This window comes from Hippopotamus amphibius, chromosome 17 (assembly GCF_030028045.1).
Source record: "Hippopotamus amphibius kiboko isolate mHipAmp2 chromosome 17, mHipAmp2.hap2, whole genome shotgun sequence".
Lineage (NCBI taxonomy): Eukaryota > Metazoa > Chordata > Mammalia > Artiodactyla > Hippopotamidae > Hippopotamus > Hippopotamus amphibius.
This window is the reverse complement of record NC_080202.1, coordinates 17712171-17739105: the sequence shown is the minus strand read 5'-3', so window position 1 is coordinate 17739105 and position 26935 is coordinate 17712171. Positions and strand designations below refer to the sequence as shown.

Below are 26935 nucleotides of genomic sequence, written 5' to 3'. Positions count from 1 at the left end.
GCGCACTTACGTCGGCACGTGCGAGTGTTAAGGCCCAGTCTCGGGGAGGGAGGTCTGGCGCTTTTTGCGCGTGTTTGCGGTGAGAGGCTCTCTGCTGGTTTGTAGAGTTCGGCCCTCATGGCGGAGATAATTCAGGAACGCATAGAGGATCGAGTCCCAGAGTTGCAACAGTTGGAGCGCGTCGGACTGTTCAGTCATGAGGAGATTAAGTGAGAGAGCAGGGGAAGAGGAAGGGCTGGGGCGGGCAGAGGGGAGGCTGGGACGCGTGTGTGGCGGGGGCTGGGATAAGCGGCGCTTAGGTTGTGTTTATTTTCCCTCACGTGGCGGAAGCCCATGTCCGGAATTTGAGGATGCCCAGAATTAATTTCTCATTTATTATAAGGTGTTCCGTCCATTTACCCCCCAGACATACTCACAGCTCTTCATGGAGCCGGGTGTTGAGGCTCTAAAGGCAATAAAACCTGTTTGTGAAGAGCTGGCTGCCGCGACACAGTATGGTCGGGGAGACGGACAAGTGAAACATTTTGATCCCAGTGCAGTGTACTGCCCTAGGGATGCGAATAGAGTGCTGTGGGAGGTCAGGAGGAGCAGATAATTGTAACTAAGACTTGTAGATGGGGACCATTTAATTCAGTTTCATGTTTCCCCCCGGGGCTTAGCCAACCACGACTGGTATATAGTTGTTATTCATTAATGTGTTAAAATTAAGTTTAATAGTTTTTAATGGTTTTCTGTGACTGTTTCTTCATTTTACAACGACTGCGAATGTAGTACTGTGACTATGGGAATCTTAAACACTTCTTAGGGAAACGCAGCATATGGTGGACTCTTTAATAAACTGCTCAGTAAATGTTATTGTTACCACAAAGTAGAGGCGATTATTGGTTTTGCACATCTTGCCTTAAATTTTGGCGTACACGTGTTGTTCATTCCTTAGTTAAATACAGTGAATCTTCCCCCATAAGACCTTTGTAGTGATGATATAGGTAGAGAAAATCTAGGTTTTTTTTTTTTTTTTAATCTGCATGTTGAAAATTTAGAAATAAGAGGAATTTAGGAAAGAAATTTGATTATTATTAAAACCTAAGTGACTTGAATTTGGAGGAAAATAAATCTTTACTAATACCACGTGTAAATGTTTTAAAGTACTACTTAACATTATTTACTTTGCTGGTGGGAATGTCAGTGATTCTGGCAGTCGATTGAGGTGATTTTCATGAAAGGTTTTTTTTTTTTAATTTATGTATTTATTTTATTTTGTCTGTGCTGGGTCTTAGCTGCGGCACAGGGGTTCTTTGTTGTAGCATGCCGGATCTTTAGTTGTGGCATGTGGGCTCATAGTTGGCAGCATGCATGCAGGAGCTAGTTCCCTGATCAGGGATTGAACCGGGGCTCCTTGCATTGGGAGCGAGGAATCTTACCCACTGGACCACCAGGGAAGTCCCCATGAAAGTTTTAAAGTATATCTTCGTGCCCTTAAGACCACAGAAGTCTTGAAACTAGTATGTTATAAATCAACCGTACTTTAATAATAATAATGAACAACACAGTAGTAATTATGTAAGAGAATATGTACTTCCTTATGAAGGATAATTATTTGGGAATTGTATATTTTGGCAAACATTGGTATATGTTCTAAATATATTAAAAATAAACTTTAAAAATTCAAAGTTATTTATTTAACTTCTGCTTATGTCAAGTGTTACATTTTAAGTGGCTTTCTCCTCAGAGCTATCATTAAGAAGTCTTCACATCTAGAATACAGAATACAGCGAAGAGCTCTTTATAAGGAAGACTTTATCAATTATGTTCAAGTAAGTGAATAATTTTATTACTTTTTAATCCCCTCACGAATTTAAAATCATTTATAGTATAATGAGCTCGATGTCAGTTTTCTATAAAATTCTGGAACTGATGATTAGACAGGTAATTTTTGAACGGGAATAGAGATGATTTGGGAATAGTGTTGCACCACTAAGGCTTTGGTCCTTGGAAAACTGAACTTTTTTTTTTCTTTTATAGGGTTAGTGGATCAGAGATTGTCAGAGACTCAGGGTATCAGGATTTTAGCAAGAGATTTAATCGATTATGTCTTGTGGGGAAAAATAAAGGAGAGTGAGTTTGATGATAGCAAATGGTTAGAAGTTAATATTTACGTGCAAGTAGTCTGTCGATTTAGAAAGAGGTGAGGTATACTGCAAGATTCTTCTGTCCTGTAAATGAATGGAAGATTTGAGTGGAGATTAAAAATGCATGCTATATCAATTTAGGTTGGGGGAGGGGGGGAGAAAATGTGTTGGACAACAAATTCAGGATTCAGAAAGAACCCAATAACAAGATGTTATAAGTCTTATACTTTAACACTAATAAACAGTATAAGAGTAAAGGTTATAAGCTTAGATTTTAAAAAAACCTACTGAATGAATGGTATATGAGACCTGGCTAAGAATCTTGTATTTGAAAGAGGTACTAAGGCTCAGTAGATTGCTAACTCAAAATAAATAAAAAAGTGTATCATGTCAAAATGTGTAATATAAGCAATTACATAAGAGTAGAGTGCTGGGTAAGTTAGCTGAGCAGAGGACATTGCAAACAGTAGGTACTCAGAAGATGTTTGTTTGAAAAAAAGTAGTTTGCACTTGTCAGACTATGTCTGGAGCATTGTCAGCTCAGGATGACATTTAAAGGACTTTGAGAAGTTGGTTAGGAGGCAGCTAGGATGTAAACCTTGTTCTGGGAGGAATCATTGAAGGAAATAAAAATGTTTAACCTTGAGACTTAAGTGGTGAGTAATTTCACTCTTCATGTATTTTAAGAGCTATGTGTGGATTAGGTTGATTTTAGTTTTAGAGAGCAAATTGAAATAAGTAAGTATAAACACACACATTCTCTTATATATATACCCCCTTTGCCTGCACACAATCATATAAACTTGCTATGAGACGTAAGTGGCATTTTATATCGAGGTTCTGGTTATCCACATTGAAAAAATAAAATTAGATCTCTTCCTGTTGAGTTGAATAGCTATAGTGGGAAAACTTTAAATCTTCTACAAAAAAATATGAATGATTTCAAGTAGGGGAAGGTTTATTTTTTTTTCTAATTTAAATATAGTTGATTTACAATGTGGTGTTAGTTTCCAGTGGACAGCAAAGTGGTTCAGCTCCCCCTGGGCAGCGCAGCCTTCTCCGGCCGCTGCCGCAGCTGCGCGACCAGGGCTGCTTTGCAGTGGGCACCTCCTCCCCCTGCGGCGTGGCCGTGGACGCCTCCGCCTCCGCCTCCGCCGCCTCCTCCTCCTCCGCGCCGCCGCTTCCGCCTTCGCGCCACTACTGCAGCGCTCCTCTGGCCTGCTAGTTCCGCGGTGGCCTATTTTCAGTTTTTTAAGGAACCTCCATACTGTTTTCCATAGTGGCTGCACCAGTTTACATTCTGGTAGGGAAAAGTTTCTTAAAAATTAATATGACTGTGAACAAACAGACCATGAAAGAGAAGATTGATTTGACTGTGTTAAAGGTAAATATTTATGTGCAAAAAGGACACCATAAATAATGTAAAAGACAAACCACAAAATGAGAGAAAATATTTGCAACATATATAGTCAGAATCTAGAAATGTAAAGAACTGCAAATCAAGAAGTTTTTCAGGAGAAAGGATAGCTAAATTGCACATTCATATAATGAAATACTATACAGCAGTTAAAATGAATGGACTTGAATTCCACGCGACAATAGGAATATATCTGAAGTCATAATGTTGAGTAAAAATATGGAGTGATGGGGTCAGCGCGATACCATTTGCATAAAGTTTAAAAGCATTCAAGACAGCATCATAATAAAGTTTGAGGTCATGCTTGTGAACGATAAACAACTGAGTCAAGATAGTCATTTCCTCTGGGGTGAGAGAAGAGTGGAATCAACACGGGTAGCTTTGCCTTTACTTGAAATGTCTTATTTCTAAAAATGTTTTGAAGCAAATAGAGTAAAATGTAGGCTTTAGTGTAGCTGTGTGGTAGCTACATGGGTGTTTGGTATGCTTGAAATATTTCATAAGACAGTTTTAAAACGAAGCATGCGATCTTGTAAGGTTCTGTGCTTTCTGTCTAGCGATCTTCAAGCTTAGAGAGTTTTATAGTAGTGGTTTTTGGAGAGTCTTAGAGGTTCTCAGTGCTCCTTTGAAGTCGAGGGTGGGGAGAGCCTATTAGGTACCCTGTTTCAGCTAGTACAGCCCTGTTTGTCTGCTTTACTTGCTTGTGCATCAGCTAAAATTTTTGAGTGGTTAGGTTACTAAAAGTTCGAACATGCTGTTGTAGACTAGGAAGTTAAACTGATATTGTAAATCTTATAAGTCTTACAGTTTTAGTAGCATGCCTTCTTTGTATCTAAGATGTTTATATGCTTGCTAATATATGTATTTGTGAGTTTTGCAGATGTAAGGAATTTTTAGTGAGTGCTAAACATTTACTGTAAATTAGATTTCTTGATAGCAAATTATCTTCTCTTTTATGTTCTTGATTTTTATTTACTTTATGATTTTAACTAAATGCATCTCTATATAAAAGGTTATTTTTCTTGTTTTCTCTTTTTTTGTATGTTTTTCTTTCATAGTATGAAATTAATCTTTTGGAGCTGATCCAGAAAAGACGAGCTGTAAGTAGATGATTTTCTTGGAAAAAAATATAGAATTAAATAATGTGACTGCAAAGCTAGAACTTGGGTTTGGGAAGCAGTTGGCATTGATAATTGTGTGGTGGTGTGCTCATAATGATATCTGTAATTCTTTGCTTTCTCTATCATTATTGGTTAATGATCAGGTGGGAATGCTGCTTTGGATAAATGGAATTAAACTGAGGCTTTTTTTTTTTTTTGGTCCCTTGTTAGCGTACTGGGTATTCATTTAAGAAGGATGAGATTGAAGATTGTATTGTACACCGGGTACAAGGTGTCTTCCGACGTGCATCAGCCAAGTGGAAAGTAAGTGTTTAGAGGGTCCTCAGCTGTGGGATGTGAAGATGTGTATGATGTGTGTTATGACTTGAATATTCAAATGTGTGGTTGTAGATTTTCATCTTGGGTACCTCAATACTTACTCTAATGATAGTAGCTTTACTTGAAACCACTTACCAAACCATTAAGGAAATTGATCGCATTACCTTAGAGTTAGTCTGTGAGGATGATGCTGAAAACAGTGGATTTGGTATATATTTACGAATCAGAAAATTGTCTGAGATTTGTTTGTATATATCTCTAAATCAAGTACCCCGAAGACCTGGAGGCGGAAGATAAGGTTAGAATAGGGGCAGCACCCCAGTAACTTGATTTTCTTCAAGTTTGGTTTTGGGACCAGGTTAATTATGTGGGAAGTACTTTGGATTCTTGGGAGTGGCAGATATTAGTTTGCTACCCCTGATTGAGACCGTTTCAGAAGTGCATTGAACAAATTGTACAGGCGACAAATTTTGTCTTAGAGCATAGTAGGTGGGAGTAGGGCCACAGAATGAGTTATGATTAAGAGATCTAAGGCCTGGGTGAGGACCAGCCTAATAGGCTGAGGAATGTGGTATAACACATTGGATTTTCTGAAATCTGCCTCTGTTTCAAACAGAGTTAATGAATGCAAAGATGTACTGTATATAAAATTCAAATTCAGGCAACTTACTACATTGTTTTTCTTGCAGGATGATGTTCAGCTTTGGCTGTCTTATATAGTCTTTTGTAAGAAGTGGGTGAGTATTTTGGGCAGCTCTGTCTTGCTCCCTTTTTCCTTCTTTTGGTTAGTCTGCATTTTAAACCTCATACTTGACTGCTGAACTCCACGTTCTCTCCAAAGGTGTAGGGTTAACAAATGGGAAAAGAACCCAAGAAGGCTGAACTTCAGTGTAACAATATTTGCATATCTGAATAACTATGTAAATGGCTTCCATATCAGTTGAAAAGAAAATGATCTTTATGTGTATTTGTTCAGTAAAGTTGAAAACATTTTTTAGGTATGTAAAGTGTTTATGTGTAGTGGTTTAGGTAGAAGACGACTCTGAGTCTGTATTTGTTCATATGTCCCTAGCAATAGCAGATCTCACCTCATTGGATTTTTACAGTTTGTGAGGGTACAGTACAGATCACTTAGAGATTAATAGCAATGACTGCTGTGCAGGGAGTGGAATTTTTCTTTTTTTACAGGCTACTGAAGTTCAACTCAGCAAGATATTCTCTGCCATCTTGGCCGTTCATTCGAACAAGCCAGGTATGGTGAAATCCTTGTCAGTTCTGTTTCTACCTTTTCTGTAGACTCAAGCCATTTTGGAATTTGTTTTGCTTGATAAACCTAAAAGCATTATTTTGAGAACTTGAGCATAGGACCTTGGCCTCAGCAGTTTTTATTCCTGAATAGCTGCCTCTTAGTTCATCCCTGCGTACTGTGTACTAGTTACTGTGCCAGGTATTGTATCTTCGGATAAGATGGACTACATTTCTTTTTAGCTGATGGTGAAAGAAACTCTTCAGTTCTTTAAGGGGTCTTCTGTTTGGAGGCACTCAAATCTGAGGATTTCAGAAACTTCAAGGGGAAAATATTAATACAGATTTTACAAGATCGATTGGCACAGAGTAGGTACTCAAGTTTTGTAAAAGACTCTTACAAAAGTGGTAAGGTGTTACCACTTACAAGAGTGGTAGGATGTTTTATAGTGGAAGTGCTTCGGTGTCTGTCCTCAAATATTAGGGTTACAGTACACGAGACTCAAAATCGGCTATGTTTGGTACCAGTTAATTCAGAAGGATACAGCAAGACAGCATTAGTACTCTCAGCAGTTCAGAGGCTTGTCTCAGGTGGGAGAGCATGAGAGCACGTGAGTGGGCAGAGGAGCCACTCTGGCTTAGAAGACCCCTGGATGGGTGTAGCTTCCAGGTAGTTTATCTGTGACCTGTGCTCAGTTTCAGGATTCACAAGCTCAAGAAAGCCTGAAACAGTGGCTCTCTACCATTCATAGCCCTCCTCATCCGGACACAGTTACCAACCATGGGTCATTTTTACCAAAATAAATTTTGCCTGGTAATAGCTGATTTGTTTTTTTAATACATCTTTATTGGAGTATAATTGCTTTATAATGTTGTGTTAGTTTGTACAACAGAGTGAATCAGCTGTATGTATACATATATCCCCATATCCCCTCCCTCTTGAGCCTCCCTCCGCCCTCCCTACCCGCCTGGGTCGTCACCAATCATCGAGCTGATCTGCCTGTGCTATGCAGCAGCTTCCCATTAGCTATCTATTTTACGTTTGGTAGTGTATGTATGTCAATGCTACTCTCTCAAATAGCTAATCTTTATGAAGTTTCTAGGGAGATAGCTAGAATGTTACCTCAAGGTTACTTTCTCATGTAGAAGGACAAAGGGTTTTTTTTTGTTTTTGTAGCCTTTATTCCCAGTAGGTATAATAAAAGACTTGCTTTAGAAATTATGAATGATTTGAAAAAAATTATCAGCTACTTTAAATACAGAGAAAAGAGCAAAATAATTTATTTTGTTGACTCTAAGATGCACAATTTTTTCCAGCATTTTAACACTTTTAAAATTTGTATATGACTTAACAATGGTGTTGACCTTAGATCTGATGAAACAGAGTAATGGACACATAAGTACCCACAGATGTTAACATTTATCGATTTGGTTCAGAGCACACTTTTTAATTTTAGATAAAGCAACAATACAGATAACCATTAGAAACTACCTGTCTCCATCCCCTTCCTCTTTTGGTGAGATTAAAAAAAAATTGAGGTATCAAAATTGGAGCATTGGTCTTTTTGTACCTGACTTGATTACTTTATTAAAATGAAATCTGATGTTTTTCACTTACAGCTTTGTGGATTATGGCAGCCAAGTGGGAAATGGAAGATCGCTTGTCTTCAGAAAATGCAAGACAGCTATTTCTTCGGGCTCTGCGCTTTCATCCAGAATGCCCAAAACTTTATCAAGAGGTGAGTGTGTATGCACATTAGATGAGAGAGTGATGTCTTAGTTTGGTCCTCTGGAGATGTATATTCTTTATTAAGTTAAAAAGGCTTCACTTTATGGAGGCTAGGGATAAGTAGGGGAGCTCCTGGGGAAAGGATCAGAAGGGTATTTCTTGGCCAGTAGTAGGTGTTGGCCAGATGTTTAGTGAGAGGTTGGAATTCCTACCTGCCCATTATTGGGGGGAGGGATAGGAAACTGGACCCTACCTTTCTTTAGTTGAGGGTCAGGGTTCAGTCATCATTATGCCTTTGTATGTATGTATGTTTTCATTCATTTACTTTCCCCTCCAGTCCCCCCTCCCTTCCCTCCCTTCCTTCCCTCTCCCCTCCCCTCCCATCCCTGCCCCTCCTCTCCCTTTCTGCTTTGCTTTGGCTTCTCTTGTTTTTTTCCCCCACTTTCTCTTTCTCTGTATCTCCTTTTCTTGAAATAGATATTTCCTTCCCCTCCTGGTGGACTTATTTCCTCTTAGAAGGGTACACTAGAACAGTGATAGCCAGACTTAATTAAAAAAAAACCCCAGCAAATGCTAGAAATGACATTATTGGAAACTGCACCCTTTTCTGAGGTATTTGTCAGAATAAGGGAGAAACTGCTGTTGAGTGTTCAGAGGAAAATTAAACCCTATGTGATGAGGGGGGAAAGACATGGATCTTAAAGCTAATAGATTTTGTAGCTGCCTCAAGTGTATTTTGGATTTGTAGTAAATAGTCTTGCATCCCTTCTCTTCCTTTTTGTATTCTGTTAGACATTCCTTTGTGGCCTTTATTATTTTTATTGAGTAATTTATTATAAGAATCAGTCTAAACAGGGATGACTAGCCCCGTTATTAGAGGGCTATTGTATGGTGTTATTGTTTTTTTTCCCAAAGATTTATTTTATCATTTATTTATTTATTTTTGGCTACGTTGGGTCTTTGTTGCTACACATGGGCTTTCTCTAGTTGTGGAGAGTGGGGGCTACTCTTCTTTTTTTTTTTTTAAGCTCTTTATTGGAATATAATTGCTTTATACTCTTGTGCCAGTTTTTGAGGTACACCAAAGTGAATCAGCTGTATTTATACATATATCCCCATATCCCCTCCCTCCCTATCCTGACGCTCTAAGTCATCACCCATCATCACTACTCTTTGTTTTGTTGCAGTGTGTGGGCTCATTGCAGTGGCTTCTCTTGTTGCGGAGCACAGGCTCTAGGCTTTCGGGCTTCAGTAGTTGCGGCATGTGGGCTCAGTAGTTGTGGTACATGGGCTTAGATGCTCTGTGGCATGTGGGATCTTCCCAGCCCAGGGCTCAAACCTGTGTCCCCTGTATTGGCAGGTGGATTCTTAACCACTGCGCCACCAGGGAAGCCCTGGTGTTAATGTTTGTGGGTTTTTTTGGAGGTTTTAACAATTGCCGGTACTTGTATTTTCCAAAATGGAAATAGATTTATTGCTTATTCTTGTCAAAAGTAAATAGAATTTATTATAAATAGTTCAGAGAAAGCAGTTTTATGAAAAAAGTAAAAGTACTCATAATTTTACCTCCCATACTTTTTGTTTTTGTCTTCTTTTTTTTTAGGTTGATGTACAGTTGATTTACAGTGTTGTGTTAATTCAGGTGTACTGCAAAGTGAATCCATTATATATATATCCACTCTTTTTTAGATTCTTTTCCCGTAGAAGCCATTACAAGAGTATTGAATAGAGTTCCCAGTGCTATACAGTAGGTCCTTATTAGTTATCTATTTTACATATAGTAGTGTGTATGTGTCAATCCCAATCTTCTAATTTATCCCTCCCTCCCTTACCCCCCAGTAATTACACACATCCTCCCCCATAATTACCTTCCATACTTTTATGCATATTACAGATATTTAAAACAGGCTTTAATTCTGAAAAGTAGGCCTCTACTACATATTTTTGTGTTCTGTATTTTTACCTGGTACATTGTGAATATAGTCCTATGTTAGTATGTATTAATCTATATGAGTGGTATTCAGACTTTTTGGTGTTAGGATCCCTTCACAATCTTAAATTACTGAGGCCCCACGGATCTTTTGTTTACATGGATTATATCTGTCAATTTTTATTGTATTGAAGATTAAAACCAAGAAATGTAAAAAATATTCACTCAAAAATAGTAAGCCCGTTACATGTCAATATAGGTTACTTATTTTTAAATGAAAATAACTCTTCTAAAACAAAGTTTAAAGAAAAGAATGGCCTCGTTTTACATATTTGCTAATCTCCTGAATGTGTGACTGAATAGAAGGCAGTTATACTCTCCGCTTTTGCATTCTGTGTGGGTCGTAGCACCCATCATGTAGCCTCTGAAAAACCTTAAACTCTTGACAGAATAAGAGTAAAAAAGGCAAATAACATGCTGTATTATTATGAAAATAGTTTTAACCTTGCAGACCCTCTGAAAGAGTTTTGGGAACCTCCAGGTATCCCCGTCACATTTTGAGAACGTTTGATACACATTATCTGTTCTGATAGTTGAATCTGTTAAAAAAAATAAAGATTGTTTTTTATTTTATGCTCTAAATATTTACTTTGTAGAAAATCTTGGAGGAAAAAGTGAGAAAAGCACAGAAAAGGAAAAAGTATGACTGATTGAAGACAAATACAGTGAACATTTCTTCATAGTCTTTTTCTCCTGTGTACATTTTCACATGGTGGTAATTGTCTTACATGTAAAATTTTGTAGTCAGCTTTAAAAACAGGGTAGAATAACATTAGCATTGTGATGCGCCATTACTAAATTATTGTTAGTTTTGTGGCTGCATTGCCAGCCTGCTGCTTTTATAATCTATTTCACTCTCCCTACTTTTAGACACTTAGATTGTCTCCATTATTTGCTCTTATACCTTTGTGTATGAAGCTTATAGGTATTTAGGATTATTTCCTTATGATATTTTTCTGGAAGCAGAATTACTGGGTTAATGAGTATAAACATTGTTTTTAAACTTGTCATTTTAATGTCTTATAGAATTCAAAGTATTAAAAATTCTGGACGAGTCCAACTTTATATTACAAGTTAACCATATGTTGTATAGAAACATCCTGGAGAGGGAATTCCCTGATAGGCTAGTGGTCCAGTGGTTAGCACTTGGTGCTTTCACTGTAGGGGACTAGGTTTGATCTCAGGTCAGGGAACCTAAGATCCCACAAGATGTATGGTGTAGCCAAAAAAAATTTGTACCTTGTCAATGTCAGCTGGTTTCACAGCGAGATAAAATATAACATGCCCTCCAAACTTACCCAGATCTGATACTTCTGAGTAAAAAAATGGCATCTTGGTGTTTTTTTTTTTTTTGATGCATAGAGTGTGTGTTTTTTTTTTTTAATTTTTTTTAAAGCTCTTTATTGGAATATAATTGCTTTACACTCTTGTACCAGCTTTTGAGGTACACCAAAGTCAATCAGCTGTATTTATACATATATCCCCATATCCCCTCCCTCCTGCGACCCCCTCCCTCCTGCGACTCCCTGCCACCCTCCCTGTCCTGGCCCTCCAAGGCATCACCCATCATCGAGTTGATCTCCCTTTGTTATACAGCAACTTCCCACTAGCTATCTGTTTTACAGTTGGTAGTATATATATGTCTATGCCACTCTCTCACTTCGTCCCAGCTTCCCCTTCGCCACCTCCCCCCGACCCCGTGTCCTCCAGTCCATTCTCTGCATCTGCATCCTTATTCTTGCCCTGTCACTGGGTTCATCAGTACCATTTTTTTTTAGATTCCGATATATGAGTTAGCGTACAGTATTTGTTTTTCTCTTTCTGGCTTACTTCACTCTGTATGACAGACTCTAGGTCTATCCACCTCATTACATATAGCTCCATTTCATTCCTTTTTATGGCTGAGTAATATTCCATTGTATGTATGTGCCACATCTTCTTTATCCATTTATCTGTTGATGGGCATTTAGGTTGCTTCCATGTCCTGGCTATTGTAAATAGTGCTGCAGTGAACATTATGGTACATGTTTCTTTTTGGATTATGGTTTTCTCTGGGTATATGCCCAGTAATGGGATTACTGGATCATATGGTAGTTCTATTTTTAGTTTTTTAAGGAACCTCCAAACTGTTTTCCATAGTGGCTGTACCAACTTACATTCCCACCAACAGTGCAGGAGAGTTCCCTTTTCTCCACAGCCTCTCCAACATTATTTGTTTCTAGATTTTTTGATGATGGCCATTCTGACTGGTGTGAGGTGATACCTCATTGTGGCTTTGACTTGCATTTTTCTAATGATTAGTGGTGTTGAGCATCTTTGCATGTGTCTGTTGACCATCTGTATGTCTTCTTTGGAGAAATGTTTCTTTAGGCCTTCCGTCCATTTGTGGATTGGGTTATTTGCTTTTTTGGTATTAAGGTATTAAGCTTCATGAGCTGCTTGTATATTTTGGAGATTAATCCTGTGTCCGTTGCTTCGTTGGCAAGTATCTTCTCCCATTCTGAGGGTTGCCTTCTTGTCTTGTTTATGGTTTCTTTTGCTGTGCAAAAGCTTTTAAGTTTCATGAGGTCCCATTCGTTTATTCTTGATTTTCTTTCCATTATTCTAGCGAGTGGGTCAAAAAAGATCTTGCTTTGATGTATGTCATAGAGTGTTTTGCCTATGTTTTCCTCTAGGAGTTTTATAGTGTCTGGCCTTACATTTAGGTCTTTATTCCAAAAAATGGCATCTTATATATTTCTAATTGAAGGATTATCTCGAAAGATTTTCAGTTCATTATCTCTCTTCTGTGTAGTACTTTAGGATGGAGCTGATGCATGCTGAGAAATTGAGGAAGGAAAAGCAAGAGTTTGAAAAAGCCAAGATGGATGTGGTGAGATCCTAAATCCTAATGTGTTGTCACTTGTTAACAAGATACAGTGTTTTGAACCTGCTTAGGAGTAAAAGAAGGTCTTTGGGAGCACTGTTCGTGACCTGCTGGTCTGCCTGTGGCTGGTGGGTTCCATTCCAGTGCCACAGCAGTTCCAGCGCCACGCAACTGACTGCCTGGTTGCTCTTGGTTTCAGATCTTGGAGACAAAGTGGGAGGAAAAAAATGAAAATCTTTAGAATGCATCTTTTTTTTCCAACTTAATATTTTGAAACTTTTAAATGTCTCGCATTGATTTAATTAAAATGGGCTTAGTAATAAAAGTGGAATTTTGTGCTTTAAAAATGAACATTTGGACTAATTGGAGTGGTCCTTGAAATTATTACTGATGGAGTGACCAACTACTATTCTTTATGGTCACATTAAATGATATATTAATGGGTTAAAGAAACTCAAGAAAGGTTGTGAAATGTGTGATTCCTACCCTTCTTTCTTTTCCTTTTTATGTAATTTTTTTATGTGACAGAGTAAGTTTAAAGAAATAAGTTTGAGAATGTTAGAGCTGAAAAAGGAACTTCGATATCATCTGTTATTGTAGTTTCCAGCTCTGAACTTCTTTATCCAAATGAAGTCTTACACAGAAGGGTAAACATGGCATGTAAAACCTGACCTATTCTGGTCTAGATGGTGTGTGAGGCCTTAAGCCTTGTGGTCTTGCTGTGACACCAGTAGCCTGAGAACACAGTTTGGAAGATCATTGATCTTGTTAATGCTGCCCATTTTACAAGTAAGGGGACTGGCCCAGAAAGAGATGTGACTTACCAGAGGTCACATGACACAGGTAGTCTGGGATTGTTAATTTTCATCCTAGTGCTTTTTCTGCTTTACTGGCAATGCCTGTTCAGTTATGTTTAATACTACATTCTTTAGGGGAATCTCGAGTATGCTGAAGAAATCCTTACGGGCGAGTTGGCACGGATCATCTACAAAAATTCTATGAGCGTAATTAAAAGTAGGTATCTTTTGAAAAATTGTTTATGGTGGGAAAATGAAACGTTCTGCTTATAATGAGGAGGGCCTTTAACCTATTTTGAAAATTTCTGTTAGAATGTGTATAAAACTCTGATTGTAGGAAATAGTGTCCTGATTCTTTCAGAAAAGGCTTATTTCCTCTTAAATTATAACTGAACATATTAAGTTTTTGAGCACTTAAATCATGTGGGGAGTTGAAATAGTTGATTTAATACGTTCCTTTATGCCCTGAAGACACTTAGACTAAAAGTTAAAGTCCTTAATGAATACTCAAATATTAATAATGACTTTGCTTGGGTAGAGGGATCATGGGTGATTTTTTTTTTCTTCTGTTTTATCTTAATTCCTATTTTATAAAAAAAACCCCAAAACTAACTCCAGTACTTCAAGAAAGTGCTCCTTTAGAGTCTTACTCCCCTTCCCTGCTTTTTAAATTTTAGGTGCAGAATTTCACGTGTCACTGCTTTCAATTGCACAGCTATTTGACTTTGCCAAAGATCTGCAAAGAGAAATTTATAATGAGTAAGTAAAATAGTGAAAAAGTGAATATGTCTGTTTTGATCTTGTGGTAAGGGTTTGAAGTTGGATATTCAGAAAGGGGGAGAGAAGATACCGTACAGAGTCCTTGGAAAAAAAGGTGTTTTAGGCCTGTTGTATAGTATTTTATGTGTACATAAAAAAATGTAGTTTTGGAGAAATTGTTTGACTTCCCTTGGGAAATAGTTTGTTTTGTTCAATAAGAAATATATCCTACAGCTTATATTAAAAAAACCTGTATTCCAGTTTTCCTGGCATGTTTCTTGTCCTTAAGATGAGGGTTGTTCTCGTGAATGTTTGTGGCTGAGTGCTGCAGGTTATCAGAGGTTATTCTTTAATGTCTGTTTATATGGTTCAGGAATTATTTTCAGCCTACCTTGTGGGTACTTCACCATTAATAGGACTCTTAGTTTCATAGGAGATAAGAGAGAACTTAGATCAGTTTGCTCTTTGGATAGCTTCAGGGTTTTGGTACAGGATTAGGCTCCTTCTATTAGAGAAAGTCAAGAGTCTGGATATGATAACTTTCTCCTGGGGTGGAGAACCAAGTATCTTGTTACACATACCTGCTGGTTTGACTTTGAGAGCTAACTTGCAAATTAACATTTGTAAATGAAACAGTCTGAAACTAGCACATGTGTGACAGCTCTGATGCATTGACAGAATTTACATAGCAAGGGTGAAGACATCTGGGGAGCCTGTTGGGAAATGACTCTTTTGGTGCTGGAATTGTTAGAGGGGTGTCCTGGGTACAGTTTCAGAGCACTAGGACTGTCTCTCTATTTGATATTCTGAGTTAGTCTCGTGTCCTAGGTTGATGTCAGTATCTTTCAGCCTTCAGGCTCTGTACATAGACGACCCCCTCACTTGGGATTACATGGCCCGGCGAGAATTAGAGATAGAGTCACAGCCAGGAGAAGAGCCGCCCACAACAAAACAAGCCAAGGCTGCGGAGGTGGGCCGCCGGGAGGAGAGGTGCTATGCTGTGTACGAAGAGGCGGTGAAGACTCTCCCCACAGGTGAGCCTCACCAGGCCCTATGTGCTGAGGGATAATGGTGTTCCTGAATGTGAACCTGAAGTTCCGTTCCCATGACCAGAATCAGTTCCTGGAACCTCTCTGTGGTGGTTTGCAGTGTGCCTGGCTTTCCAACTTGTTCTTTCTCTTTCATAACCTCCCTTGATAGCCGTGGCATTTGTTCATTTATTTGGGGAGATAAGTGATGCTTAGCAAGTGATAATTCAGAAGATTGTTTTATTATCATTACTTCTGTTACAGATTTGCTTTATAATTTTGTAATATTGGAAAATAAAGGTAGAGGGTATATGACATGGATAAGAATTTTAATTTTTTTGTATTTATGTCACCACTCCGTTGTTTTGCCCTCAGTATTTGAGATGTTTGATAGGCTATAATCAGAGTAACTTATTTTTTCCACCAGACTAGTTAAAACTCTTCCTCAGAGAAGTTTTCCATTCAAAGAAAAGATGTACGATGACTGCTGAACTAAAAGAATTGCTGTTCTGATCAACATAATCTTTCTGACTTTTCCAGAGGCCATGTGGAAGTATTACATCAACTTTTGCATGGAAAGGTTTACTAAGAATACAAGCAGTAAGCTCCTCAGAAAGAAGGTATTGACTTTGTTATGTGGTTACAGTGGCTGACTAGAGAATGTCTTCTGAAGGAAGAACATAGGCACAGGTTTTTGGGGTCTGGTACAGCTTCCAAGAACTTCATGTATAACCACTCTTTGTCCTGTGAGTGTCATTCTGAAGGTCTGAGTCTGCTTTGCCCTAGTTCTGGCCAGCAGGTTAGGAGGTGTTCTCTTACTGGGCTCTGCTTGGTGACGCCGCCCAGATCATTTAATCTTAAGTGAAACCACCTCAGTCCCTTCTCTCAGTTCTGAGAAAGGTAAAAAACTGCTTTTGTTCTTGTCAGAGGCCAAAGGCGTCTGCTGGGATCTTTGTAATGAACTGAGAGATTTTTTTTCTGATTTCAGAGGCTGGAAAGAACCATGGTTGCATTCAGGAAGGCACATGATGTCAAACTTCTGTCAGAATTCCAGTACAAGCAGTGGGTAAGGACCTGGACACATTCAATGCCAATTACATGTACTTAATTCCGGTTGGTTCATGCTGGTGTCATGTTTTTAATATTTTTAGTTTTATGACTACGCACGTTTGGAAGATTGGCACGGTACATGTAGAGAGTGTTTATTATTTGGCTGTAATATTTGGTGCGTACCAGAAAGGAACTCTGTAACAGTAGAGGGAAGACTATTATAATAGTGGAAAACACTCAGAATAGAGTCTCAGTTGGGTGTATTTTGTTTGTCCAGCCAGTCACATTTTCCTGAACCTATGCTTGGCTCAGATTAACCGTCGGTACGGTAAAGACAACTTAAATGTGTTGCAGTGTTTTAGAAGCTGACGTTCTAGTAAGAGGCATATTAGCTCACCTTGTACTCTGAAGTGGGTAAGGATTATTATATAGAGACCAGAATAACATAGCGTGGGAATACATGGGTCTAGACTGGGTTTTGCCGCTTAATAGGTAGGTGATGGGCAAACAACTTTACCTTTCTGAGTTTCTTGACTTGATTTTAGAGTATTGATAGTGATCCTTGTTTTTGCCACCTCCCAAAGTTGTTGGGAGCATTACATGAGATAGTGAATGTGTTAATGTATTTAAATACTTTTTTAGTGGAAAAAGGACAAAAATCTTTGTTTATTGAGTGCCATTTATTTGTATAACTCTTACCTCTTTTGATTTATATAATTTACGCAATTTTTACGTAATTGCAATTAACGTCTTGCTATTTTGTATTGTTCTGCTGTTTTTACATTAACATTTTTTCTATACTTTTTACATAGATCGACGTAGACTATACGTTAGTAGCATATTGTATTTTACCACGACTGGGGTACCCTTCTTCCATTATGGTATCTGAAAAATCTCAGGCATGGATGAGATCAGCTGCCCTGTTTGAGCTACTGAATACTGCTGGCAAGACAGTCCCACCCTGTAAATTCAGCTGGACGTGGCTTGGAGTGCTTTGGCAGTCCTGCTCTCTGCCCGTTATTAGTTTCTTTTGCCATTCACCGCTCTGGTCATTTCAGACATTCTCTCCTCCTCACATTTCTGATGCTGCCCCTCCCAGGTCTCCCCACTTGTCACTCATTTGGTGACCTTGCCGTTTTTTTTCTTTTAAATTTTTAGCCACACTGTGTGGCATGCAGGATCTTAATTCCCTGACCAGGGATCGAACTGGCACCCCTTGTAGTGGAAGCGCAGAGTCTTAACCACTGGACTGCCAGGGAAGTCCCGGTGACCTTGCCTTTAATGAGAGTCCCTCACCACACTGCTGCTCAACTTCAGATGCTGGCTGATTCTACACCCATCCTTTCTCCAGATTATTCTCCACAGAATGATCTTTTAAAATCGATTGTCACGTTATTCTGTGGCTTCCCGTTGTCCTTTGGATAAAGTTGCTCAGTCTCCTTAATTTGGCCCCCCAGGTATTCCCAGCTTCACCTGCCAGTTCTCCAGTTTACATCCCAGCTCTCCAGGCATTCTGAACTTGGATTTCTTTTCAGATCCAAGCGTTCTGTCATCTTCAGCCTCTTGCACATGCTGGTGGGAGAGTCTTTTCTCTTCCTGGGGAATCTCTGCTTTTACCTGACTAATCCCTGCTCTTCCTTAAGTCCTAGCATACACGGGGCTTCCTTTCTGAGAGTCCTTTCTCATCACCGCCAGAGTGCCTGTTGGGTGCTCCTGCTTTGTACTCCTATAGCGTAGGATTGTTTTTCTGTGATGACACATATCAGACTGTCTCTGCTGCTGGACAGGAGGTGCTGTGGGTAGTAGTGATGTTTTCATTATTGAATCTAGAATATATAGCGTGCAATTAACATGTTTGCTGAATGAATGGATTATGTCCTGTCGTTTACTTGCTTTTTCACAATTTTGTAAAATTGGATTGGTTTTAGGTTTTTCTTTCCCTGTTACAATAGTGTGGATACAAGCATTTTCGAACAGATACATCCTCCTGTTCATTTATTTGTTGGGTCATATTTGTTAAAGTAAAATTCCAAAGTTTGGAAATGAACAGTCTCATGACTCTTCAGAAGAATGGTACCAGTTTATAATGTGCCCAACTCTGAATGAATGAAGTTGTTTTCTTACCACCCCACAACTACTGGTGGTGGGTGTGGGTTTTATTATAGTGAACTATTTTATTAAAAATACAACTTTCAGTCTAAGTTATTTAGGCCGTCTGCTTTTCACCTCTTGTTTTTTGGATAGCGCTTGGGGATAGGAGCAGGGAACGGAGGAGAAATTCCAAATTGTTCACTTTGTGCCTGTTTGGCTGCCGTGGTGAAGGGTTTAGTAGAAAGGCTGTTGAATCTGTTGCCTCGCGTGTGGTCTTTATTTGTCCCCATTTCCGTAGATAATGTTGCTCTCAGTAGTTACTTTTCCAGTGATCCTTTGTCTTCTCCAGAGTGAGTTGTTGCTGCGCCGTGACCTCTTTAAGGAAGCTATGGAGGTGGCAGAAGCCGGGATGGAATCGTTCAGAAACTCCGTGGAGATGTGGCAGCTGAAGCTGCAGGTGCTGATGACCTCGAAGAGCCGTGAGGTATCCAGGCTTTTTGAAAACGCCTTTGTACAGCTGAAACCCCAGGTCTGTGAGTTGTGTCTTTTGTATTTCATTTCAGCCTTTTAAGACTGCAGCCAAAGCTCATTTGGAGTAGACTTGTCTGAGGAGAGCTGGCCCCATAGTGCATTTGTGGTGATGGTTCAAAGATCACGGGTGGAAGAATTACTTCCATTTATTAGCCTGTTTCTAATTCTTTATTTGAAAGTCGACTAAATTATGTAAACTTTTCTATTTCTGTTTATGTATCTTATAAATGAGAGGTATTAATAGGATATTATTTCTAAACTTTAAAGTTTAAAAGACTAAACCTTAAAGCTTTGCAGTGAATCTTTTATACTAGTAGGAAAAAAGTATTCCAGGAGTTAAATTGGGGGGGGGAAGTCATGATTATTTTACTGCTCATTTGTGTGTGCTGCTAGGGCGTGAGCGAAGGCCAGATAGTTCAGCCTAGATTAATTAACACTTGTGTTGTGGTCCTGCACAGCAGAGACGTGACCTGGGGAGCTTGGTTCTGACTAGCTGTGGGCTAAGGGCATAACTAGCTGATGATTGATGATAGTAACTTCAGGCAGTAGTTCCCGACAGAGGGGATGAAGAGTTAACAGGAGGGTATTGCTCTGGGTGACTGGGCCCGAAGGCTCTCTGTGTTCCAGTGTGCCATTCCTGCCGGGCACTGAGGGTTCTGTACCGTGAGGGCAGACTGTGAGTGACTGCGTGTTTCACATATTGATTATCTCAGGAGGAGCCTGTCTTTATAGTGACTAGTTTTCAGAGCATAGTGCTAAGATATCATTTTCTAACTTTTTTTTAAAAATTATGAACAGATTTGTCTGTCATTGTGGAGTGCTTGGACAGAGTGGAGTGAAAATGCCAACAGCCAAGAAGACACTGAAATGATCTATGAGGTACAGGCCCCTTATTGTAGTCTTGTGTGTGGGGAACGAGCACATAGGTCTGCTAGTTGGCTAACTTTCAAAGGCTTGTTTCTGAAGCAGGTGCTCCTTTTAAAGCACTGTTCATTGAGTGGCCTGGGAAAATTTGTTTTGATATGTAGACATTTCCTCGTGTGGCTTATGTCTTTTTTCTTTTAAATTTTAGAAAGCTGTCTTAGCTGTCACAGGTGCCGAGTCAGTCACTCTGAAGGATAAGTACCTGGATTGGGCTTATCGAAGTGGTGGCTACAAAAAGGCCAGAACTGTGTTTGAAAGGTACTCACAGACATACATAGCTGTTATGAGTCTCGCCACCCCGTAGTCAGTTTCTCATACCCAGATTGTGTGTATCACAAATAGAGGGAGGAATGAATTCAAGAGCCCCTTCAGTTCATACCCGCTGTGGAAAATTAAAAAAAAAAGAGAGATGTAACTAATAATTCATCATAATCCCATCATCAAGAGAAAAACCATCTTAATACATCATTTTAAAATTTGTCTTTCACAAGTCTGAGATTATACTGTAATCACAAGTGGTGCACCACTTTTATTGATGAACATTAGACTGGCGTTTTGCCTACCAGGATGGAAACTGTTAGGTGTTCGGTGGCAGTGAAGGGTAAGGCTTTGGAGATTGAAAATGGTGAGTGACTGGTGGTCAGGTCCAGTCCCCGCGTTGAATCATAGCCAGGACTGTATCACATTGCACATGGCAGAGGCAGTGGCACAGGTGTTTATATTGGTGGGATGTAAGAGGCTGTCACTGTGGAAGATAACGGTTCCCCCCCCTTCCTTTTTAGTTTACAGGAAAGGCGTCCACTTTCAGTTGATTTTTTCAGGAAGATGATCCAGTTTGAAAAGGAGCAAGTAAGTGTCCTGTCTGTGCATTTTTTTGTCTGGGAAAATGGATGAGTGTTTACTAATCTGTGGCAGCATTTTGTTATTTAAAAAGCTCTCGTTATAATACAGTATAATTTCTGGTCCCTTCCTCGAACCCCTTTTTCACAGATGTAGATTTAGGAATGGTAATCCAACAAAGAAGAAAAGGAACATGTCTGGAAACTAGACACCTCAGATGTCACCTCTTACAGGAAGCCTTCCCTGCCGGGCTGTGTGAGGTGCAGCCTCTCTGCCTCCACGGTGCCCTGTTTGTTTCTTGTTTTGGGTTGTGAGGTAGAGAGTAGGCACTCGTAACTGTTTCTGGTGTTTTTAACTGAACTTGTGAATGAGGAAAAATACAGGAAAGTGTTAGTTAAAAAAAAAAATACGCGGAAGTCCAAAATATCTGTAATCCCCTCACAATAACAGGACCAGCCATATTTATTTTATTTACATATATAAGCACAGTTTTGTAGTGTTTTATTTCTGACTTATGTGACACGCGGCGGTTCTCTTTTTTTTCTTAACATTATTTTGTAAACACATTCCTGTGTTTTTACATGGTATTATTTTTAATGGTTGCTGTATTATTCTTACACTTGTAGGTTTCTTAACCATTCCATTACTTATAGGTTGTTTCTCGATTTTTGATATTGAAAACAGCGCTGCAAGCATTTTGTTTACATAGGTTTTTTTGTTTTTGTTTTTTAAGTTACTTTCTTGAGATAAATTTCAAGGACTGGAGGTACTGGCTTTTTTAATAGCTCTTTACATATTGCCAGATAATTCTCTAAATTACTTACAGTGATAATGACCTGTTTCCTTCATATCTTCTCCAAGTATTCAGTTTTGCTTTTTCTCCTTTATTTCGGTATTTTGATTGGTGTTTATTATTTTTATTTGCATTTTTGAAAAATTAATAATGAAGTTGAACTCTGATTTTCATAGTTTTGACCATTGTCTGGGTCAGTGATCTGTTTTTTTTTTTTTTTTTTTTTTTTGTGATCTGTTCTTATCTTACACTGTGGGAGATAATCTAGCATAATAATTCACAGCCAGGCTTTGAATTAATAACACAATAGTTATGTGCCTTGGGCAAGTCACTTAATTCTAAGCCTTGACATCCTCATCTGTCAGGGAGGCCGTAATACCTGTTTCAGGGGTGTGAGGCCAGGTGCGAGACTGGATGGAAAGGACTTTGCACAGTTACATGCACACTGTGAGCCCTTCACAAAGCCTGATTCTGTTTTCCATGCATGTGTAAGATGGGAGGTTAAACTAGCTTTTTATAAAACAGTGTAGTCTCAGTGAAGAGAAATTGGAATGAGGAAATAGTTATTTCTCTACACTAAAAGATTTCTAAACTGAAGATGTTAATCTGCTTTGAAAATGAAATGAAGAGAATACATTTAAATGGAAGTAGAGGTGAGGAATGCACATTTATGTACTGTAAAGTTAGCACTGGGTATTGTGCTCAGTGCATGATTCATCCACATTTTAACTGAATCCTTGTAGTTGGCCTAAGAGATGTTGTTATCCTCGTTTTCTCGGTGAGGAAACTAAGGTCACAGGGTTCAGAAAACTTGCTGAAGGTCATGTAAGTAGTATTTATATATACTTTGCCTTGATATAAAAAATTTTAAGGTGGGTATGGATAATATGTGCTAGAGCCCAGATATTCAAAGGAAGAAATCCCTAGCCATAGGGAATAGAACCTTCCCCATTTAGTTATTTAAATCCTACCCCTCCCTCAGGGCTTCCACATATATTTTCCTGTGGAGCTGCTCATGTACCCCCAGCTGAGAATTAATTAGGCTTTTCCCATGCTACCAGAGCAAAGTGCTTTGAGCAAAGTGCTTTCATCACCGTTTGACATTTACTTCACTCTGCCACGTAGTGCATTTGACCTTTCTCTGGGTAAGTTCAGAGTCCGGCTGTGTTCCTTCAAACCCTTCTCTCCTCCTCTTCAGATACCTCATAGACAGTAGCTGTTTAACAGTGTGGGTGAAATGAATTGGTGACATTATAAATTAGATTTTTGAGGCAAAATTGTCTGATTATTTTTGTTAGGAATCCTGCAAGATGGCGAACTTAAGAGACTATTATGAGAGGGCTTTGAGAGAATTTGGATCTGTAGATTCTGGTAAGTAAATTTCAGTTATAGACAGATGAGTTTGCATGTGTGGCCTGTAACCTATCATTATGGTTAGAATAGTGTTTCTTTACTGTTTTGGGGTCATGGCCCTCTTTGAGAATAAAACTTGGCATCCTTCCCCTGCCTCCTCCCTCACTTTGTGCATAAATACTTGCAGACATAATTTTGCTTATAATTTCAAGTTCACAAGCCCAGGAATCCATGGGTCTTCTATTAAGAGCTCTGGACTAGAGGGAGATTTGCTTGGTTTGGTTCTCTTGAAAAATGTGATATTTGTAAGGAAAAGGTTAATAATGTAGATCAGAACAAATTGGGGGGGGGTGGGGATTATAGCAGAGAGGGAGTGGGATACTAATTGACAAAGGTTGTCCTGGGCTGTTGCCACATTGTCTCATTTCAGGGCTTGTGAAACATACTTCTGGGTATGAGTATGTCAGGTAAAGTCTCTTTACTTGTGAACTCAAATTGGCATGTGTAGTTGTTAAACTCAGATGTAAAAAAACACTTAAGCTTTCACAAGGTTTCAACAGACCTTCTGGTAAAATGAATGAATATGGCATTTTTGCGAACCCAAGCAAGTTTTATTAAGCATGCTGAACTCGTTGAGGTCCTTTTCACCTTGAAAGAGACTTAGCATAATCCTCCCTTTAAAATATTTAGTATTTTTGAGTTTATGAAATATGTAGTCTGTCATGATTTTTTTTTTTAAAGTGAAAGCAGGTTTTGGGACTTCCCTGGTGGTGGGTCCAGCGGTTAAGACTCCGCGCTTCCACTGCTGGGGGCAGGGGTTTGATCCCTGCTCAGGGAACTGAGACGCCACATGCCTCACTGTGTGGCGCCCACCCTCCCCGCTCCCCACCCCCAAAAAAATGAAAGCAGGTTTATTGAGAGATATAAATTCTGTAGGTAGAATGTGGGCCATCTCAAAAGGTGAGAGCACTAGACTATCGTGATTAAAGTGAAGTTTTCTACTTAAAACAAAAAACTTTGAAGTACTGTAGTGTAAAGAAGCTGAGAGATATTGTTTCACATGAGGTTGCTGGAAAATAATAGCAAGAAATTAAGTTTCTTAGAAATCTTGCATTGAATTGATATTAAATAATTAAGTTTAATGTAATAAAGCCTTGTCAGTTATCTAACTAATTTTTTGGGTTCCCTTTAAAGATCTTTGGATGGATTACATCAAAGAAGAATTGAACCACCCCCTTGGTAGACCTGAGAACTGCGGACATATCTATTGGCGAGCCACAAAAATGTTGCAGGGAGAGTCAGCAGAGATGTTTTTAGCTAAATATGCTTTGCATCAGGCTGGCCAGTTGTGAAAAGAGGAAGAACACAGCCAACTTTGTGAAATAGTGTTGTAAACCCTCTGGGTAGTTTTGTGTTATGCATTCATCTGCAGTGTGCTGAGATGGCAGATGAGATGGCTGTCTGATTTTGAGACATGCTTTAATTTTGTTAATGCTTTACTCTTTAATTCCAGAAAAGAGAACTGCTGTTTAGTGGCCAGAGGCCAGTTATTGACCTGCCGTAGGTCCTAAATGTTTTCCAAAATACATGGAAATCATATAACTGATCTTCCTTTATTACCCCTGGTCAAACTTGAGTATCTCTTATCTAGGCCTGGGGGTCAGTTAAAATGGAGGTGAAAGTGTAGTTCTCTTTGTTTATTGTCTCATTATTATTAATGTACACATGGTATGCATTTGTTGTAGAAGATATGGAGGGAATAGAATAATGTGGAGAAGAAAATAAAAGCATCCTGTTATTTCATCATCTGGACTTAAACTCACTAATTTGATTTCCTTTATTGGAGTCGGATTTATACTATTAGACCCTTTACTCATTCATTCATTCATTCATTCACTGAATGTCCATCATAGGCAGGAAAGAAGAGAAGCTTTTGGGAATGGAGGTGGGTTGGAGGAACAGAGCTGATGTCCTGAGTTGGTTGAAGCAGCAGAGAAGGATGCTGGGTATTGGAGGAAAAGTTGTCCTTTAAGAAGATTTAAGAGATTATAAAAGTGTCCTCTATCTCTGGGACTGATCTGTGGAGAAGTGTTTACATAGGGGAGGCCCAGCAACAAAAAAAGTGCAGGGGTAGAGAGTAACTTAGAAGAGCTTCAGAGGCAAAGATGGAGAGGATGGCTTGGAGCAAAGGAGAGCGTTTTGGGAGCAGGAGAGGCAATTGTTTGAATCGTATATCCTTTAACTTAACATTAGGATGTCACTGGGAGAAGCATTCAGTGCAGTTTTACTTACTAGTATGTTTCACTAAATATTATCTTTCCGTGTCATTAAATAGCCTTAAAAACAATTAATTCAGAACATTCCATTGTATAGGTGAGCCATGACTTATTTTACTAATCCCCTTGTTGGAGCTTGTCATTTCTAATTTTTTCTTGTAAGTACTATTGGTGAACATTCTTATATAAATCTTTGTTCACATTCCTGGTTATTTCTTTAGGAGACTGACATCTGACAGTAGAATTACTGTATTAAGGGATATAACTTTTAAAGAGTATTGATAAGTATTGCCAGTTTGCATTGTGTGAAAATACTTTAAAGCACTGTGGTGTTACATTTCTTATTTTTACCATTTCAGTAGGTGAAAAGTGATATATCCTTATTTTAATGCACATTTCTTTGATATTGTAGTTAATGCATTTGACTGTTTTTTGAACTTTTTAGAATTAATTTATGAGTTTTTTATATCCTAAGAATAGTAATCTTTAGTTCATCTCTGTTGCAAATAATTTGCTCCCAGCCTTTTTTTTTTTTTTTTTTTGGTGGTGGCGGTTTTTTGCAGTCCAGAGGTTTTGTTTGTGTGATTTCTGTTGAAAACCCTGCCTCTTGTGCAGGACGACTCAGTTTTTTTTCCCTAAGCAGTTAACTAAATTTTCCACAATACCATTTGTGGCCATTTTTTCCCCTGCTGATTTGTAGTACTACTTTTATTATTTATTAAATTCTTATAAACATTAGGGTCTCTTTTAGGGTATTTTCATCATGAACTTTTGTACCCTAAATGGTGCTTGCGTGTCATTTATTTTAAAATAAGAAAAATCTTCTCTTTCTCCTATCCATTAAGTCCCGGGAAGTTCAACCTTTAAATCCTTACAGGGCTTTTTTATTTTAGGAGACAGATACACATTGCATATAAGAGATGGGAGTAAAGAGGGCGGTGGTTGGCTCCTGAATGCGAGGCTGTGAAGGTGGGTCACCCTGGGGTCCTCACACCCTGTACCCGGTTCTCACCATTGCAGGTTATGAAGATGCATGTAGTCAGTTCACCTAGAGCTGTGCTGTTAGATATGGTGATATGGTGGCTTCTGGCCATGTGTGGGAACTTAAATTTATTGAAATTAAATCATTTGTTTCTCATTTACACTGGCCACATTTCAAGTGCTCAACCAGCCACATGTTTACCATACTGGACAGCACAGATAACAACTTTTATTTCCATCGCATAAGGTCACATTGGACACTTGACATAGATCCAGTTAGGTTTGGGGAAATTAACTCATGAGTCTGAACAGAACACACATTAATTGGTCACATTCTCTTCCCTGTAGGAAGGTCTACATAGAGAAAAAAAAATGTTATGTATCAACTGTTAGGCTAAATTTTTTCAAATGCCTTATGTAGTGTATGGATATAAACACATTCTTTGAGGGAGTGGAAGGAATAGGCTAATGTCTCAGATTGTCGTAAGATGGGCTGGTGAGCAAGGCCAGCTCTTCTGCTACTTAAAGGTTAACGTGATTATCAACACCTTGAGCAGATTTGTTCATTGGAGTTCTGGCAGTGCAGGGAAAGACAGTGAAGGCTGTCTTTAGAGTTTGGTTTACCCCCAGCCCAGGCGCTGCCTCACTTATGCTGCCCTCAGGATGTAGAGGGCCAGACTTACAGCTTTAAAAGATA

General features: G+C 38.9%; 1 protein-coding gene and 1 non-coding gene across 3 annotated transcripts; both read left to right on the top strand.

The window, feature by feature from the left end:
• On the top strand, positions 1-26040 carry UTP6 (UTP6 small subunit processome component). Of its 2 annotated transcripts, none has more exons than XR_009049978.1 (19): positions 1-209; positions 1730-1814; positions 4605-4646; positions 4878-4970; positions 5675-5722; positions 6174-6237; positions 7851-7969; positions 12744-12821; positions 13748-13829; positions 14290-14371; positions 15221-15405; positions 15940-16019; positions 16388-16465; positions 18890-19069; positions 19870-19950; positions 20144-20253; positions 20778-20844; positions 20986-22999; positions 24176-24250. XR_009049978.1 is itself a non-coding variant. In XM_057715431.1 (19 exons), exons 1-19 carry the CDS (start codon positions 118-120, stop codon positions 24331-24333), a joined length of 1797 nt encoding a protein of 598 aa, XP_057571414.1. In that variant the 5' UTR covers positions 2-117; the 3' UTR covers positions 24334-26040. The 2 variants fall into 2 exon arrangements, 1 of the variants encoding a protein (XP_057571414.1); XM_057715431.1 differs by having other exon boundaries at positions 2-209; positions 22927-22999; positions 24176-26040.
• Positions 12907-13029, top strand: LOC130841109 (small nucleolar RNA SNORA54). Its single transcript, XR_009050150.1, has one exon. It is a non-coding gene; the product is annotated as a small nucleolar RNA SNORA54 (small nucleolar RNA).
• Positions 26041-26935: the final 895 nt, after the last annotated feature.